The 17,694-nt window shown below is 40.8% G+C and overlaps 1 protein-coding gene across 1 annotated transcript in view; it reads left to right on the top strand.

Annotated features, from left to right (window-relative positions):
• Positions 1-12,967, top strand: part of PTPN13 (protein tyrosine phosphatase, non-receptor type 13 (APO-1/CD95 (Fas)-associated phosphatase)) — a gene marked incomplete at its 5' end in the record, with an annotated part of 38,510 nt that extends 25,543 nt beyond the window's left edge. The window contains 12 exons of the mRNA XM_010074174.1: positions 1,606-1,667; positions 2,364-2,520; positions 2,849-3,025; positions 4,478-4,560; positions 5,749-5,804; positions 6,913-7,016; positions 8,162-8,310; positions 8,898-8,988; positions 9,687-10,024; positions 10,573-10,788; positions 11,805-11,867; positions 12,887-12,967. Coding sequence (XP_010072476.1) covers positions 1,606-1,667; positions 2,364-2,520; positions 2,849-3,025; positions 4,478-4,560; positions 5,749-5,804; positions 6,913-7,016; positions 8,162-8,310; positions 8,898-8,988; positions 9,687-10,024; positions 10,573-10,788; positions 11,805-11,867; positions 12,887-12,967 — 1,577 coding nt within the window. The remainder of the gene's footprint in view (positions 1-1,605; positions 1,668-2,363; positions 2,521-2,848; positions 3,026-4,477; positions 4,561-5,748; positions 5,805-6,912; positions 7,017-8,161; positions 8,311-8,897; positions 8,989-9,686; positions 10,025-10,572; positions 10,789-11,804; positions 11,868-12,886) is intronic.
• Between the last annotated feature and the right edge of the window lie 4,727 nt (positions 12,968-17,694).

The raw sequence follows: 17,694 nt of genomic DNA, 5'->3' as shown, positions 1-17,694 counted from the left end.
ATATCAAGCCCAAGTCTTTCAAGGAGTTAAAAAAAATAAAAATTAGTCAATAATGATGTTTCCTCTGACTGGGCATAAAAATAGCAATTTATTACATTTGAAAGGGCTTCGGGTCTCCCATTGGTCTTCTCTTTTTCAAGGTCAAAGGAGCCAAACTGATTTTATTGCTCCCCTCCAATTTCTTCACATCCGGCTGTTTTCCTCTTCAAGTGTGGGGCTTCTGGCCATACACATGGCGTTGGGTGAAGCTCACCAGCACCAGGCAGACAGGAAGAATTATTTCCAAGGTTGTGTAGACAGCATTAATACCTCTCGAGTGAGATTAACTTTGTTTTGCTAACTAGCACCTCGTTCACTTAGACTCAGGATCCTTTCCCACCTGCTCACGTGCAGAACAACTGCTTACGTGGTTATTTACCATCTTAAGCATTTGGTTTTCTTTGGAATGTGTCACTTTGCATTTGTCTTCATTCATCATGGTCTTGTTATAGAATCACAGAATCATTCAGGTTGGAAAAGACCTCAAGGATCATCAAGTCCAACCGTCAACCCAACCCCACCCAACCCACTAACCCATGTCCCCAAGCACCACATCTACACGTTTCTTGAACCCCTCCAGGGATGGTGACTCCACCACTGCCCTGGGCAGCCTGTTCCAATGCCTCATCACTCTTGCAGTGAAGACATTTTTCCTAATATCCAGCCTAAACCTCCCCTGGTGCAACTTCCTTTAATGTATTTAGATAACTTTGAGTATCGATCTTGCCTGATGACATTATTGCAACTCTTGCAGTTCAGTGTTTCTCACACATTTTATGAGTTTGCTACACATTTTGTTTCAGTAATCTCAGTCGAGATATACATTAGGAACAAGCCCTGTAACTGAATCTTGGAGGATACCACTTAAAAGACCCTGCCTGTAGGTGATTTGTCGTGCATAGGCTCATGACAAGGTACAATGTTACTCTCAGCCTTCAGTTATTTAACCTACAACTTTCTTTGCTTGTAAAAGCATAGTGTATATGAAAATCCAGAACTTCGCTAGTAGCTCGGTGTAGAGCATCTATTGATTTCACTTAGGCTAATTTATTACACAAATAATGGGATATCCAGGCTAGGCAGTGTGCTGTGATATCATAATACCACGCTCTTCTTTACCCAGAAGGAAAAAGGTACTTTTGAACAAAGACTCGGATGACAGATGATGTTCAAAATAAATAAATTAAGAAAACCATGGTGACAATTGATTGCAGGGTTGTATTTTGTACATTTCAAGGGAAAGGGAATCACGCCGTTTCCCAAAGGTGCATGTGTTTCCACTGCATGTTGTTAAGCTATTTATTAACACTTCTCTTTGCTTAAGGTTGGTTACTTGTATTCACGCTCTCTGATTCCATGCGATGTAACATTCAAAAAGCCGTTATCAAGTACAGTCCATCTCACGTAGGTTTGGCAGTGCCCAGTAATCAAGCAGGTAGAAATGTTACTCATTTCGTAACATAATATTAAATACCTTGTTTCTTTTACAAACATAATTAACAGGGGCTAATTTAGTTTCCATGAAAAAGTTGCTGTGAAGTTGTTGTTTTTTCCATTTTTGTTTAGGCTGTTCCTGTGGTGATCCCTGTGATAAAACAGAACAGACAGCTGATGCTTATGGGCCCAAGGTAAATATTCTTCTCTTGTGCATATTTTCATTAATGGGAGAAAAACCTACTTTACACATATTTTTAAAAATAAATAATTTGATTAAACAGTCTGTTAATGAAAGTATGCAAATCCACTGTTGTCAGTTGATTTGAATAAGCAGTGATCACAATAAATAAGCAAGTTTTTTTTAATTTATCTTCTCTTTCTTTGGGACTGCTTTATTGAATAAATGGTTTTCTGAGAAGGATGCGAGGCTATGATCCAGAAACCTCCATTCTGTTCACAGTTCCTGCAGATGCTTGCATGTTACTCTTTCTTTTTTCCCCCCTTGGTTTCTTCTGAGAAATGGAATGTTGTGAGACCAAAAGTATTAAAGCCTGCGTACGTTTCACAGAGGTTATAATAAGGCTAAAACCCACTGTGTGTTCTTTTGTAGTGGTTGCTTCTTCATCACCATATGGTGTTTTTTTCTTAGTTGCTTTAAAATTTTTATATTTGCTCTTTTCATGTGAAATTTCTAGCACCTAAAAGCTGCCAAATGACAAGTAGAATGCTGGCTACCCGTCACCAAGCTATCTCAGATGAGATATGATGTGAATCCAGTTTTTTACTTGTTGCTAAGTAGAGTGGTGAACTTTTTAAGGATTGCTTGCTGCTTCAACAAAATGTGTCAGACTCTTTACGTGAATTTGTACTGTTCTTTGCTTTCTTAGATAAATGGCAATGGCATCCTAGGACCTTCTCAAGCAAATACAGAAAACAGCATCCATCCCGTGAAAGGACTGATGAATCTCTCAGGATCTGGAGATGCACTTTCCCTTGGCTTTACCAGTCAAATATCAGATTTTTCTAAACACATTGACAAATCAGGTAAGAGGTGGTGAGATGGGGGACAGCATTATTCAGTCTTTAGTTCGTAAGTACAAGAGAATCAAGGTACTGTTGAATAGGCTGAAATAAGTGACTGTTAGGCTGGCAGTCAGTTTTAGAAGGTCATTTCCAAGTCGTGTGCTCTGCTGTAAAGGAATTAGTTGATGTTGGAAGTAGATTTATGGAAACTGGATTCCGTGTTAGAGACAGATGAAGGAAAGCCATTATAATAGCTAGAAATAATCCATAGTGTCTTCCCCTTTCAGTTTTTTGCCCCTAGAATATCCTATATTGGGAAAACTTGTCATTTTATACTATTTCTCTTTAGAAACAGAGGTTGCAGATGATGAGTATTATGATGAGGATGATCACAATGAAGTTGTCCAGTATCTGTTGGATGTTGTAGATGAGGAAGCCCAGAACCTCTTAAATAGTAACAATAAAACTTCAGAGGCTCAGAGCCTTCTACATCTCAAGAAGACCACATCAGAAGATCACCTGCCAGGTACTGTGAGCCATTAAAAAAATGTATCATTAACAGCAAAATGCTTCTTGAAGCAAGGTGCTGAGTAAACGATTGATTTGGCAAGAGGGAGATTTGGCATTGAATTGATCTGTGAGCTGAAAGTTTCCCAAGCAGAACACAGACAAATGATTGCTGATTCCACTCAGCTTCAGATGCAATTTAATAAGTCAAGTTCTGGTTGGATAAAACTGGATTTTGCTTTGATTAATCTGGGAAAATTAATCCCATTCTGGAATTGTCTCTTGAGTGGAATTCATGTTGTGCAGGTACCTGGTTCTGCAGCTACAGTCAGGTTGGAATGCTGGAGCATTTCAACATCTCCTTGACTGCAGATAGCACCACTTGGAAATGTGTTGAGATCTCTCAAAACCAAACAATTTGCCAACATGCTTTGTCTCTTTTAGAAAAACTGGTTATTTTTTTCAGTACCTGCTTCTGTTTTTACACGTTTCTTTTCCTTCATTCCGTCTCCTCAGCTGCACTTGTTATTAACTGAAATTTGGTGTGGAGTAGGATTTGTAGTTCCTCTGTGGTGTCACTCTATGTATGTATGCTCCAAATGTTCAAGCAAGATGCTTGCTACTCCTGTAGAGGATCCTTCTAGAACTCAAGATACGCTGACCAAAAAGTATTTCAGCTCTTTTGTTGCTCTTCAGGTCCATTGAGTTATTGTCATTGGTCATTATCACAGAATCATAGAATCATTCAGGTTGTCAAAGACCTCAAGGATTGTCAAGTCCAACCGTCAACCCAACCCCACCCAACCCACTAACCCATGTCCCCAAGCACCACATCTACACGTTTCTTGAGCCCCTCCAGGGATGGTGACTCCACCACTGCCCTGGGCAATTATGTTAGAAATTGGGGAACACTGAGATCCTGGCACAGTCAGAACCTCGTTGGAGCTCCACTACTTCCATTTTTTTCTAGTGAGGATCTGGCCTTTGCAACTGAAGATGCATTGAATCCGTAAGACAGGGCAGCAGAGAACTACTGCAGCAGTCAGGTCCAAGTCAGACTTTATCTGGCACATCTTAATTAGGTCCTGTTAAGATCAAGAGGATGTAGAATCCTGGTTTAGACCTACTGCTGGTCTAAATGGGACTGAACTGCAGAAACACTGTTAATGTGAGAATCTGATAACTTCTAGCACCAGCCTGTCCATCCATTATTCTGTTACCTGTGCAACCAACCTCGCATGTGATGGCAGCTGTTCTAGTGACAAAGAAGGAAAGTCTGATTATCCTGTGCAGTCAGCCCTCCTTCCCAACACACGAGTAGCAAAGGGACGTAAAGGACGTTTCTTGCATGTGCTGGCACCTGTGTTCCCTGGGCAGTGCCAGGCAGGGGTGGCAGGATTCACAGCTGTCAGAAGATGACTCTTGGGCATCTTTCAGTGTGATGCTGTATCTCCTGATTTTCCTGTTCCAGTAGAAATGAATGGAAAGCTGACAGAAGATAAGTCTGAAGACACAGACTGTGATGGGTCATCTTTACCTGAAGATTTTTCAGAGGTGAGATGGCAAGAAGCTGGCAGACATAGGTCTGCTGATTTTGCTTTCTCAGACACTCTTTCCATTTATTGTTTTCCTTATTGTCATAGGACTTGTGGAAATAACTTTAAATATCTTTTAAATGAAAATATCTTTGTCAGTCATAGCTGTAAATTGTGTAGCAACATTTATTTTTGAAATAGTGTATGATTATTCTATCATAAATTAATTACACAAGGGAACAAAGCATAGAGTTACTGTACACTGTTACTCATATAAAGCCCAAGAACTTTTTGTAAAGGGGTGATAATAAACTACCTGGTTAACATTATTTCAGGCATTCAATCTAAAAGGTTTCCTTGACTCCTGCTCAAAGAAAAGAAGCAGTCACAATGAATGTAGACTTAGCTGGCCAAAATGTCAATTTGGGCTTTCTTTTCCTCTCATTTTTTTGCTAGGATGTGTTCGTTAACGTGAATAACTTCTCTGTGTGGTTTACCCTACCTTATTGCATGTCCTGGTTTACATCAGTCACTAGATGCCCAGCTTTTGTCTCCTGTTTCAGATCAGCAGAACTCTGTCTATCCAGCACATCCTGGCCGTTGCGGCTTTCTGCCCAGTTTGTAGAGCTGGGAGGCAGACTGGGAATCTGATCTCTAGGAGATCCAAATGTAAAATTCGCTGAGTATGTCAGTGGCAACTTACAAACTGGCTTAGTTAAGTATAAATGGTTTTGGAGAGTTTTTCTTGAAAGGAGGATCAAAATGCTGAGTCCTTGTTGTCTACAGAGGAGGGCATATCCAGGAGAACCCACCATTTAGAGGTAAAGCCCTGATCTGTCCTACACAGGAATGCTGGCTTGAAAGGAGGCTGAAGTTTTCACCGTCCAATTTGTCTCATCAAGGGTTTTTAAGTATTAGAAACAAAAAAAAAGTCAACTGGAGAAAATTTGGATGGCTTTACTGCTGCTGTGAGTCCAAGCTTTTTGGCCTTGGAACAGTAGAGCCTCTTTCTAAGTGTTCATTATTCTCATCCTCTGTTATTTTGGGTTAATGAGATGTCTGAAAGAGGAAAGACTTTCATTATGTGCTGCTTTGAACTTAGTCCCCTTCACAAGTAATCCATATAGCTGTTAATTGGTTAAAATTTGCAGTGGCCGAGTGTTATAACTATGTCCTTTAATGTGTTTTGAACTATTTCTTCCACTAGCCAGCACATGTCAATGGTTGTGAAGACTACTGTGAAGTGAAAGCGATGCCAGAAAGGTAGGATTTCTTTTCTAGTCTTCCTTGAAAGCAAACCTGGGAAGTCTGAAGCTCTGAACAGAGATATGTTATAATGAGAAAGGAAAAAAAAAAATAAAAATCCTAAAACAAAACACAATAGCCTCAAACCAGAACAGACCAATGAAATATCTGTGCAATATCTTGTTGAATTGCTCTCTGTCTGTTCTTATTTAAAAGGTTATAATTTGCCTGAATACTAGTCAGTTTTGTGTGGTTTACCATGCCCTAGTCTATTCCTTTGATACGTGGTTGTAACAAGGAGCTGGGCTGTGTTCAGATGGTTCCAAATAACTTAATTAGCATTGTATTAACTATTTGGTACTTGCATGGGAAGAAAGCATTCAAACAATGCCATCTTCAGTTGGAATCTTTACAAGCTTCATTAATGTTACTTTTTCTGGTTTTAGAGGACAGAAACTAAACCATATCGTGTCAATGGTCCATCTGTTCCTATTTGAGCGCTTGGGACTTTTTTTTTCCACATGGAAAACTAAGGATATGCCTGGCCAAGTTACTAGCTATCCCTTTAAGCCATTTTGAATCTTGGAAATTCCCAGGATCATTCTTCTCTGCTGAATAATTTTAGTCCTTAGTCGAAGTGAAGCTTCAGTCAAAGTGTATATACATCTTTTTATCTTTTGATTAAGTTTCTGGGAAGTTTCGGGTTGAGATTTGGCGCAAGCAGTCACACTATGACCTAAAATGTTTATACATTTATCACCATCTTCATCAAAGCTAGAAAACCTACAACTGAAAAGAGATATTCTAGTGTATAGGTAGTGAAATAGAGAATGATACAAATCTGCTATTGGATGCTATTGGACTGCTTATCCTTTGAAAAGTAGATGCAGTGGTGGTTACTACTAGATTCTTGTCTTCCTGGCTCTTTCTCCACTGTCACCTTATTCAAATTCCCACTGGAGATTTAAAAAAGGAAAAAAACGGGAGTGTTTTGAGATGACTGGTGTGGATTCAGTCCAGAAATACTTGTAGCTGTAAATTACTTTGTGGTAATTTTTTATTAGATTGCAAATATGTTGGATATCTCTAGGCGTTCTTTCTTACTTCCATACCTTGTCCTCGATAGATCTCCTCCGCAACCTCCCTTGAGCCAAGCAGATGAAGATGAAATCACGTGGGGAAGTGATGAACTGCCGATTGAATCAATCAGCCAGGAACGTGTCAACAAAGGCAAGAACTTCAACAAATAATAAGTGGAAAACCAAGGATCACCTTAAGTAGACAAAACGTCAGAAGGGAATTTTAAAATGTCCTGGGTATATTTTGATGTTATAATGACAGGTATAATGGGAAATCTGACAGCTCAGCAACCCACTGGAGAGGATCTTTACAGCTTTGTGAAATTAACGTGTGAGAGTTAATAGGAGCAAGTATTGGCAATGTTGGCCCTCTAGTTGTAGAGTTGAAAGCAGCTGAGCTGCTTTCTTCCATAGAATCTATCTGACAAAAACTGTAATAATATAGATGGTTTGTGTGGTTTGACCATGACCAGATCGATATATTATGTGCTTCACATACTGGCTACTCCTTGCTCAGACTAGGCAACATTTTTTCTTTCTCTTGACTCTTCCACTGTTGCTCACCGTGGCAGAGTGGAACACTACTCACTGTGATGTGTTTGGCAGAAATCAGTCTTTACTTTTTGAGACAGCATTAGAAATGTCATCTCTTCAAATTCATACACAGCAGCCTTTTCTCTGTATTCATTAAAAGAAGAAAAGGATAATCCATGTAAACCTTTCGACTAAGTCAATTCAGGACACTTGTAGTTGTGATACCAGAGAGGCTCTTGCTTTATTAATTTTGTTGTGCTTCAGAGAAACACTAAGGCCTGATAGAAAGCAAGCTTTATTGGGGGGGGGGAAAGTATTTAACACATTTTAAGATTGCTGCTTGAAAGACATGTTGAGTATAAGTGCTAAAAACAAAGTCACAGGCTGTGATGTTTGAGTGGAGAGTTCTGAATTCATCCCTATGTACATTCATCAGTTTTAAAGAACTTACATTTTAAATGTATTTGAAGTTTATTCCAGTGTATTTATTGGGAGTTCAGGAAAATGCTCCCTTTGTTCTTCAGTTCATCAAAGCTGATGTGTCGTGCTGGTTTTGTTAGTTAATTCTGTTTTGCCTGTCAAACCGAGAGCACATCTGTGTATTCTCTTGGCTGCGTGGAGGGATTCTAGAGAAAACAGGTAGCACAGTGGTGAAGAGTAACAAGGAAATCCAGCATTGCACTGCGGTTGACATTTCCTTAGTTTATTTTTCCCTTTTATTTTTTTTATTTATATTTATATCAATCAGTCTTGTTCTGCTAGATTTCCCTTTAGTGACAAGTGAAGAGATCTCTACATTCCCTACTGTGACTGTGGTCCCTGGAGGCAAGTACTCAGGAGCCAAATTGAAGTCAGTGATCAGAATGTTGCGTGGATTGCTGGAACAGGGAGTGCCTTCTAAAGAGATTGAAGTGAGTAACTATTTGTTCTTTGAAGTCCTTTTGGTCTAGTAGGAAACAGTTAGAAATAGAATGGATGGTTCATCACTGCCACTGCTTAAATACCACAGCTCTGTGGTTTGCAGCTCTGAAGGGATGAAAAGACTTCTTTTACCAAAGACTTCTCTGCCTTCCCTCCACTAGCTGCTGAGAGGTAAGATTAGTTTGAACCAGGAGTTCAATTCAAACGTGTGTTTCCATCATTCTTACTTCTGGTAAATTACCAAGTGAATATGACAGTAGCAGGCATAGACAAGATAAAGGCTGCAAAATCTAGCTGCAGAATGTGAAAACAGCCTTTCCAAAGTCCTAAGTTAACTATGTTATACGATCTTTTATTTGGGAGAATGAGATCAAATATTTACTGGGTAATGGGTTTTTTGGTGTTGTTTCAAGGTGGTGTATTTTCTCAGCCATATGAAATTAGATTCCTTCCTGCAACTGAATTGATCAGGATTTTTTTTTATGTTTGTGTCTGTTAAAGACCTGGTTCTATAGCTGCTCTTAATGCTTATTACCGTTCAGTGCTTTCTAATCCACGTGTAACTTCTTCTTTCCAGAACCTTCAGGAGTTAAAACCTTTGGATCAGTGTTTGATTGGACAAGCAAAGGAGAACAGGAAAAAGAACAGATATAAAAACATACTTCCTTGTAAGTCCTAGCTAACCTGCTCTTTTGTCAACACCTGTAATGTCAGATGAATTGGATCAGAAGTGAGGTGGTTTGATTCCCAATCCTAGTTCTGCCATTGAGTATGGAAAAAAATCTGCCGCTCCTTTCCTACACATTTAAATCAAGCATCTGTAAAGATCGGTGAGCAATAGACTGCTGTAGTAGGTAGGGATGGATGTTCATAGATTGGTCAGTTGTTTCAGCAGACCCTGTGTCTTAAATGAGATCTACATATGGAGCTCAGCGCAGGTTTTTTAGTTTTACCCGTGTAAAGTTGGAAAAACAGACATGTATACTATTGTCAGTAAACTTCCTGTCAGAAAACTGAGTTTGTCATCTGGGAGATGGGTGGAGGAGAAGTGGGAACTGAGAGGGGTTACTGCTGAGTAAGAAATAATCAACCTCAGAGTTTCAGAGGAGCTGCAGTTCAAATCATGTATCCCGCCTGTCTGCTGATTTAGATTTCTTCCCTAGCCATCTTTTTCTTTATTCAAAAAGAAGTACTGATTAGTATCCTAAAGCAAGTATTGTGATTTTTTTTTTTTTAAAGTAAGATCTGGAAGCACCTTTGGAGATAAGTAGTATGTGAGGGTGCAAGGCTCAGCATCTCTGTAGTGTGAAGGTCTAATTGTGTGCAGGCATAACACTGAAGTATTTCTGTTGTGTGGGGATTGCAGATGATACCACCAGAGTACCTCTGGGGAACGAAGGTGGGTACATCAACGCCAGCTTCATTCGCATGCCCGTGGGGAACGAAGAGTTCGTTTACATTGCGTGTCAAGGACCTCTCCCTACTACTGTAGCAGATTTCTGGCAAATGGTTTGGGAGCAAAACTGTACTGTGATTGCCATGATGACTCAGGAGGTTGAAGGAGAAAAGATCAAATGCCAGCGTTACTGGCCAGATGTACTCAATAAAACCACCATGATAACGGATAGACTCCGGCTGGCTCTTGTAAGACTCCAGCAGCTGAAGGGCTTTATTGTTAGAGTGCTGCAGCTGGAAGAGATTCAGGTAAGTGGAACTGGTTCTGCATGATGAGATTTTTTTTCTGAGTGGTGGCATTTTTATCCTTATAGTTCTGTCTTGCCTGCTTTCAGTTGCAATATCTGCATCAAGAAGTAACCCAGCGCTGCTTCTCTTTGCCCAGTGATCATTACTAGGCAGCTGTTCCTCCTTGCAGCTTGTGATGCTCTGTGACCTTTATAGGAGAAGGCAGTTGGGACAGGAGATTATTTTGTTATGCTAGTGAGATTCTAAATTTTGGCTCCTTGGGTGCTTTTGGCCACATATATAGGGCTATGAAATGCGCTAAATAATTCAGTCTGGCTGGTTCATTCCTTTGTGTGATCAGCTTCATCTGCACAGTGAACCTCATGCAATTTCATTACTTGCTGGTTATTTTGAGCTTAGCTCACAGTTCCTCTTGTTTTATTGAATATCAGAACACCTTCATTTGCCAAATCCCTCTCTTTTGAGACTCTTTCCTTTGGGAACTTTACCTGTTGTCTTTTTCTTCTTCCTATGTGTTACATTTTGTTATTCTTGTTTTTAAACCTCAGACAGGTGAAGTACGGCACATTTCCCATCTGAACTTCATCGCCTGGCCTGACCATGACACCCCTTCTCAACCAGATGACCTGCTTACTTTTATCTCCTACATGCGACGTGTCCACAAATCGGGTCCTATCGTAACTCACTGCAGTGCAGGCATCGGACGGTCGGGGACCCTGATTTGTATAGACGTTGTTCTGGGGTTAATCAGCAGAGACCTCGATGTGAGTACCCAAGAGGACGGGCTAAGCTGCGCTTTTGACTTGCAGGAAATGTGTTCCATTGGAACCATTCAGTTGTTTAAAGAATATGCTATGCTTTTGAGGGTAGCATGCTGGCTGTGTCTTAATGTAACATAAATTGGGGTGTAAAACAGCAATACCCATGAAGTGTTTCTTTGTTGATGGAGAGGAGGAAGCTCTGACATCCACTTGTCATCTAGCTGAGTGTCCTGTTTGTTGAGACCTCAGCAATCCAACATTGTTCTAGGGTATGTTGCAAGGACACCTCCTACCGTAGCAGACTTCTGGCAGATGACTTGGGAACAATAGTGTGTTGCCGTGATGACTTGGGCAATTGAAGGGAAAGTTAAAATCTCTGCCTTGCCTGGCTGGATGTGCTCAATTGAACTTTCACAGTAAACGGCATTAGGGCTGAGAGTCAGGGAACTCAGTCAGAAATCTGTGAACTGCTGGAGGGCAGCTAGAAGCCGACTAGAGTAGCTGTTTAGTCAACTTAATCAAAAACTCAGTGTACAAACATCTCAGCCCGAGACCGGGGTTTGTAAGTTAACTTTTGCAGCACAACCAGGGGTATGCTGTCCAGGGCGATCCACAGGAGGGTGCTAGCTCCCTTATATTTATGTCCTTCAGTGACCTGCTGTAACAATCTTTTTGTGAATTGGTAGAGAAAATAGTGGGAGGTGTCCCTGCCCATGGCAGGGGGTGGAACTTGATGATCTTTAAGGTCCCTTCCAACCCAAACCATTCAGTGATTCTGTGAAGATGAGCTATGTCCTGCTCAGCCCAGTGGGGTTTCTAAGCACCCACTAAATGTCTAGAAGTTTATAGACCTGAGGAAATGAAAAACGTTTTGTTAGGTTGGACCAAGGGGCTCTATTTGTTTCACTATGAAGTATTCAGGGTACCTAGTCGGATTCCTTGGTTTGATGGTGGGGCTGTTTCCTTTATCTGCATGTTTGTGCTTTTTTGACTGTTTAACTTTCTGTTCGTTTTGGTAGTTTGACATCTCGGACCTGGTGCGCACGATGCGGCTGCAGCGGCACGGGATGGTTCAGACGGAGGTGAGTCTGACCTCTCCAGGTATGCAGGAAAGGAAAGACACTGCAATGCGAGCTCTGATGGGCCGGGAGACTTTAATGCATGCAGTGATCGTCTTTGTGCCCTCTAATGCAGCGATTGTGTCATGAGACTCAAATGAGGTGTATACTAGTGAGTAGCAGTGCAATTTCTAACACGTTGTGCTGGTTTGATCTGGTTTTTTAAACAACAAAAAAATGTTGGGAGTTTCTTCAAAAGCATGTGTTGTAGAGGTCATCACCTGAGCTTTTTTAGCTAAAAATTGCATTACAAACTGAAAAGAAGGCCTAACTGTAGTTGCTATGAATCACTGATAATAGCAAAGATGTCTTGAAATATCTCCTTTGGGGAGATATTCAACCAGAAGTTTAATGAATGTGTTAGGAGCAATCTAGATGTAGAGTTAATTAACTTTTCCATAGAGATGGACATCGTAAGGTCTTGTTAAAATCTGCACTGTTTCTTTGAATGTAAAGAATCTGTCAAATCATAGAGTTAAAAAAAATAAAATCAAAATCAAAACCAAACAAAAACCACCAGCCAACCACCAAACCAAAAAACCCCAAACCACAAACATATCATCCCCACCTTGCACCCCAAAACATGTGTTAGCCCCAACACCTGTGTCACTGAGATGAAGATCAGAAGTTGCACTGTCTTCTGAATTCTCTATTAGTTGACACTGATGCAAGACCTTAACGTTCACTCGCTGTCTTCTTTTCTACTCTTGTAAAGCACTTATTTTGTTTGAGGTGGTTTTGGTGTGAAAGGAGGATAGATGTCCCATAGAAAATACACCTTTAGATACAGGCGGGGGAGTGCCTGGATGTGTCTTGAGGTTGCGTATTTCTCCACTGTGGGTTTTTTTATTTGTTTGGTTTTATATAACTGTAGAAATAGTATTGAAATCAAGTGCTGTGCACCTGTGAAGTGCAGGTGCCAGTGAATTGCTTGGGTGGTGCAAGCATTTTTCACGTGTTCTGTGATTTCCTTTCCTTTGCAGGATCAGTACATTTTCTGCTATCAAGTTGTCCTTTATGTGCTGAACTACCTCCAACATCAAGAACAACAGAGAGGCAAATAAAATACTGAAGCAGAAGTGCTTTTAAAATAAGGAAGCAAGGAGGTCTAGAGGCTGTCGCATGTTTTCGTTCTTCTGACAATAGTTTTCCAGTCCCTTTCTTCAGTTGCTGTCAAATTTCTTTTCTTGAAAGTCTCCATCATTCCAACTAAGGTATATAGTTATAAAGGAAAGGAATAGCTCATAGAATACCACTATTGTGTTCAGCCTCATGGACATCTATGTGAGATTTTTGTATAACAGTAAATACTATTTAATAAAGCTGCATTTTTTGCAGCTTCCTTAATATGTGATAAAGTACTGAAATAAAAATATTTTAATTAAAAAAAAAAAAGATAAGAAGAAGAAAAAGTAATCTTATGATCATAACTCCTGCAGTTCTGCAACTGTTTTGGGGTATTTGTTTCTGAGGGGATGGGGGAGTGGGAGGGATGAAGCAGTATTTTTATCCTGGGAAACTTTATTACAAAGACATTTTATTAGTCTCTTTTAAAAGCTTGTTTATGGCACAGAATTTTTGCCCTTTCGGTACAATTACAGCTATTTTATGGAAGGTATCTTGAAATCGGCATTTGAGCTTTAAGAGATGCCTGTTAGCATAAGGATAGTAGTGGATGTTTACTGTAAGTATCATGGTTAATAATGTTTACTTCATAGAGTTTCATGTATATATTTATATACTTTTACAAAAAAAAAGCTGAATTATCAGGTGTCTAACCTTATAACTGATTAGGCATCTCCACTCTGTAAATAAAAAATACACTTCAAGTACACGGATCAGTGGGTCTCGGTATTTTTGTGTCCTTGTGACTGATTTTTCTTGGCCCTTTATGGCATTCTTCACTGTGGTTGCTGCACTTCTTAAGAAATTTGCCACAAAAGGGCTCTGCACATTTTAAATTTTCAGTGTCCTTGTGTTCTTCAGTGTCCCTTTGAGAAAAGCTGCAGAACCGGGGGTTCCTGTCCAGAGAGTTTCCACACTGCGGTGAAAGGAAGACAATCTCTTCCCTCTGTCCTTTTTTTTCAGCAGTGAGACCCATATCACATTTTTTGGGGTGTATTTGCACTTGGATGCTCTGGCAGTGATCTGACAACAATGGGATCTACTCTGCTTAAAGCCACCAGGTTTGAGGTGGGAGGCAGGACGTGGGGTTCTAAGAGGTGTTTTAGTGAGATTGTAAACAGTCAAAACTGTTCTGAAAAGAAACCTTCATTTGATGCTGTGTGGGAACCTTGGATGATGAACAGCTGCCATCGGCCAGCATGGGACCGTGGCAGGGTGTGAGCAGTGTCCCTGTCCCAGCTGTCCTTGCCAGAACGGACGCGTGTCACTTGTGCTGTCAGGAAGGAGATGAGGACTAACTTGACAGCGTTCTGCATTGCAAGGGTGGACGTGGTTCAGAAGCCTGTGATTACCCAAGGTTTTCACTCTTCAAAATAGTAGCTGACAGTGTTCTGGTGTCCCAAAACTGAACCCATCACTGTCTTTCTTGTTTAATGGTATTCTAGCTAGCAATAGCATGAGTTCAAAACAAAAAGAGCTTTTTTTTACTCATCACGGTAATACTATGATTTTTATTCCCTCCAGCATACCAGCACAGTTGGAAAATTGTGCCTTTCTCAGTGCAGTGTAGTCTGAGGAAGGAAAATGAATTCTGTATAGATAGAAGCAGAGGCAAATTGACAATACATCTGTATGAAAGAGCTTTAAAGTGAAGACAGAAGATTTTTCAGGACTACAGTTATCAACAGGCAAAGTAAGTAAATGCAGCTAGGTGGTACGCTGCTGCTGCTGTTGTAACATAAATAGTGAGTTTGGAGGATTTGGGTATGTCTGGTTTTTAGAAACAAAGAAATGGTTATGGTACCTAGACAGTATGGTTAAGGCGATTTAATTCTTCCTTTAGATGTTTTCAGATACATGCCAAACAATGTAGAAACAGGAACTGATTTTTGTATAGAATGCTACGTGAAGCCCACTTTGGTTTTGGGCAAACAGTTTGCATCAGGTTACAGCCTATGGAAAATGTAAATCAGTACAAGATTCCAGGATTCGCTGCTCGTCCTCACAGGTACGAAGCTCTGTGCTATGGTGTATTGTACCCAGCTTCCTTTTAATGATGGGCTCATAGAAAAGCAGAGGATGGTTAACTTGACCTAACCTCCCCTCTCCCAGAAAAAGGAAAGACCCTCCCCAGACAGTCTTTTCAGTTTCTCAGATGATTCCCCTTGGAAGGTGAGCACGTGGTTAGCGAACAAATAGACCTGTCTGTTCACCCTGCTGATGTTCAGGATTTGGGTAAGACCCCACCCCCAGCAGGCGAGCTGGGAAACCCAGCTATCCGCACTCACTTATTGACTATTTTAACTATTTTTAACTCTTTTTGGGAAACTGGGGGTCTTGTGGAGCAAAGCATTCTTGTCTGGACAAAAAAAAAAAAAAAAAAAAAAAAAAAAAAAAAAGAAAAAAAAAAGGATAAATATGACCCTTCTACATCTGCCTTCAGTCTGTTTGATCCATTTCTTTCCATCCGAAGCTGTCCTCCCACTACCATCGGCATGTAGCTGAAAACCAGGTCACGCTGGATTAATACAGAGTTCCTACACTGAAGTTTTCTTGGCCAAGTTCCTCATTACCCCACTTTATGATGAAACAGATGGGCCCCAAAGCGTTCAGGTGTTCCTAACAATTGATATATGGTGAAAGGTGGCACTGGCCTCTTTGGAGAAGTGGTCTGAATTGCTGTGGGTTTTTGTCTCAGCCTTGAGGAACTGGATATCTAATAAAGATGGAGTGCTCCCTGGTTTAATACTTGCTGAGGACACTGGGTGGGGGTGTCTGCTAAGCAGGTGGCACTTGCCATCCGTGACACTGGATGTGCTTGGTTGGGTTGAAATAGACCCCACAGCTCACCACTTGCTACAGGAAAATGGACGTGCCGATGTGGTGTGATTGCTTACGCTTGGTTTCTACGGGGAACCAGGTTGGAAACATACACCAATACTTATCTTTTCCTCCACAGGATTATGCTACCTAAAACCTTTATGCCCCTTTTGAGGAAATTAGAAGAAAAAGTACTGAGAAGCTAGTTCCTTGAATGGAAAAAATAGTGTGCTTTCTTAGTAGGGTGACTATTATATGATTTTCAGAGAAAAAAAAAATTCTTGAGTGGTTTCTTTTTTTTTTATTTTTTTCCTTCCCCCTCTTTTTTAGAACTGTGATGGCTTGCTGAGTAAGCAACCAGGCCATGCTCCAGCTGAAAGGGCTCCTCTTTACAGGTATCTGATTTTCGAAGTTTACCAGACTAAGAAAAAAAAAAAAACAACCCTGATATGATTCTAATTAAAGAACTGTCAGGATGCTTTTTTGCTTCCAACCAGAATTAGCTGGCAGAAGCATATACGCTTTGCTACATAAGCAGCCCTGTGCCGTTTGTAGTTTACCTTCCCTTTGTTTTTCTTGCTGGCTTTTGCCTGTGCAAGAGAAGGTCTACGAAGGAGGGATTCCAGTTGCTCCCTGGAGACTATTTTGAGGGCTCGTTACTGTTTCTCCTTGAGTGTTTCTAAGCATCCTCTTCCTTTACAACTTACTTCCTTCGAAAACTGGCTCAGTAGCTATCTGGGGGAAATCAGTATTTAAAGCTGAAGAAGTTTCCTGTTTAATGTTTTCCGTTCTCACATGTCCAGTGTTTTGCAGGAGGATCCTGAAAGGTGGTAGGAGAAGACCGGAGTGTCTCCTTGAAGTAGCTGGAAGCAGGCTCCTAACCAGGGTGTGGGGCTGTGTTTCGGTTAAAGCCCTTGGACACCACCCTCTTGTGGGGCAAGCCCAGGCAGAGGCCCACTCTCTTGGGTCTTCAGGTGATTCTGCAGCTGCAAAAAGCCTGCAGTCTGTGTGCTGAGGTGGGATTTCGGAGGACAATGAAAGATGACATGGGAGAGATCTTGGGAGGTGGACACGGTGCATCTGAAAAGAAAGCACAAGATAACGGCTGGGCCAGGATAAGTAGTGCATATGATTAGCAGTGTAGAAGAAAATTTTAGTTTAAGGTTTGAAGGTTCAAAAATGGTTGACTTGCAAGTGGTAAAATGCTTACAAAGTGCTTCTGACTTTCCTCCATGTTAAAAAACCAAAACAAAAAACCAAAAAACCCCAACAAAGCAGCTTGGCCCCTTGTGTATGCCAACAACTTCTTGGTTCATGTCTTCTCAGTATATCTCACATCAACTGACCCCCTTTTAATAGGTGTGGTATCTGGTGATGTCTTTTCTGCGGTGTCCAAGAGGGGCAGAAACACATGAGCTGAGTGGATGGCACTTCGCTTACACTCAAGAACGTGAGCCATCATCAGGGTGCAATTTTGAATTTATGACATCCACTGATAATCAAATTGGAACAAAACCAGGGGCAAACATCGGATGGTTTATGGCTGTTAGCATGGCTGAAGCAGAGAATCTGTCCCGTGCTGCCTTCCTGGTGCAGTTGATCTTGGATGGCTGAAGGGTGAACTTGGGGAAATGTTCATCATTTAAGTAGCTTTGAGAGGACAGCGCAGCAAGGGCTCTGAATATTGAAGGCATGGTGAATTCTTTGGAGTTGCTGTGGTGTATTTCTTCATTTTACATGTAATACGAGTGTGTCTGATGTAATCCAGCAGTTATTTTCCCGTAAAGTGTGAAAAAATCGCATGTACATGTTGACTGAAGAGGAGAAGAAATGCACTAAGGAAAAG

Source organism: Pterocles gutturalis, unplaced genomic scaffold, assembly GCF_000699245.1.
Source record: "Pterocles gutturalis isolate BGI_N339 unplaced genomic scaffold, ASM69924v1 scaffold7302, whole genome shotgun sequence".
Classification (NCBI taxonomy): Eukaryota; Metazoa; Chordata; class Aves; order Pterocliformes; family Pteroclidae; genus Pterocles; species Pterocles gutturalis.
This window is presented reverse-complemented; position numbering and strand designations above follow the sequence as displayed.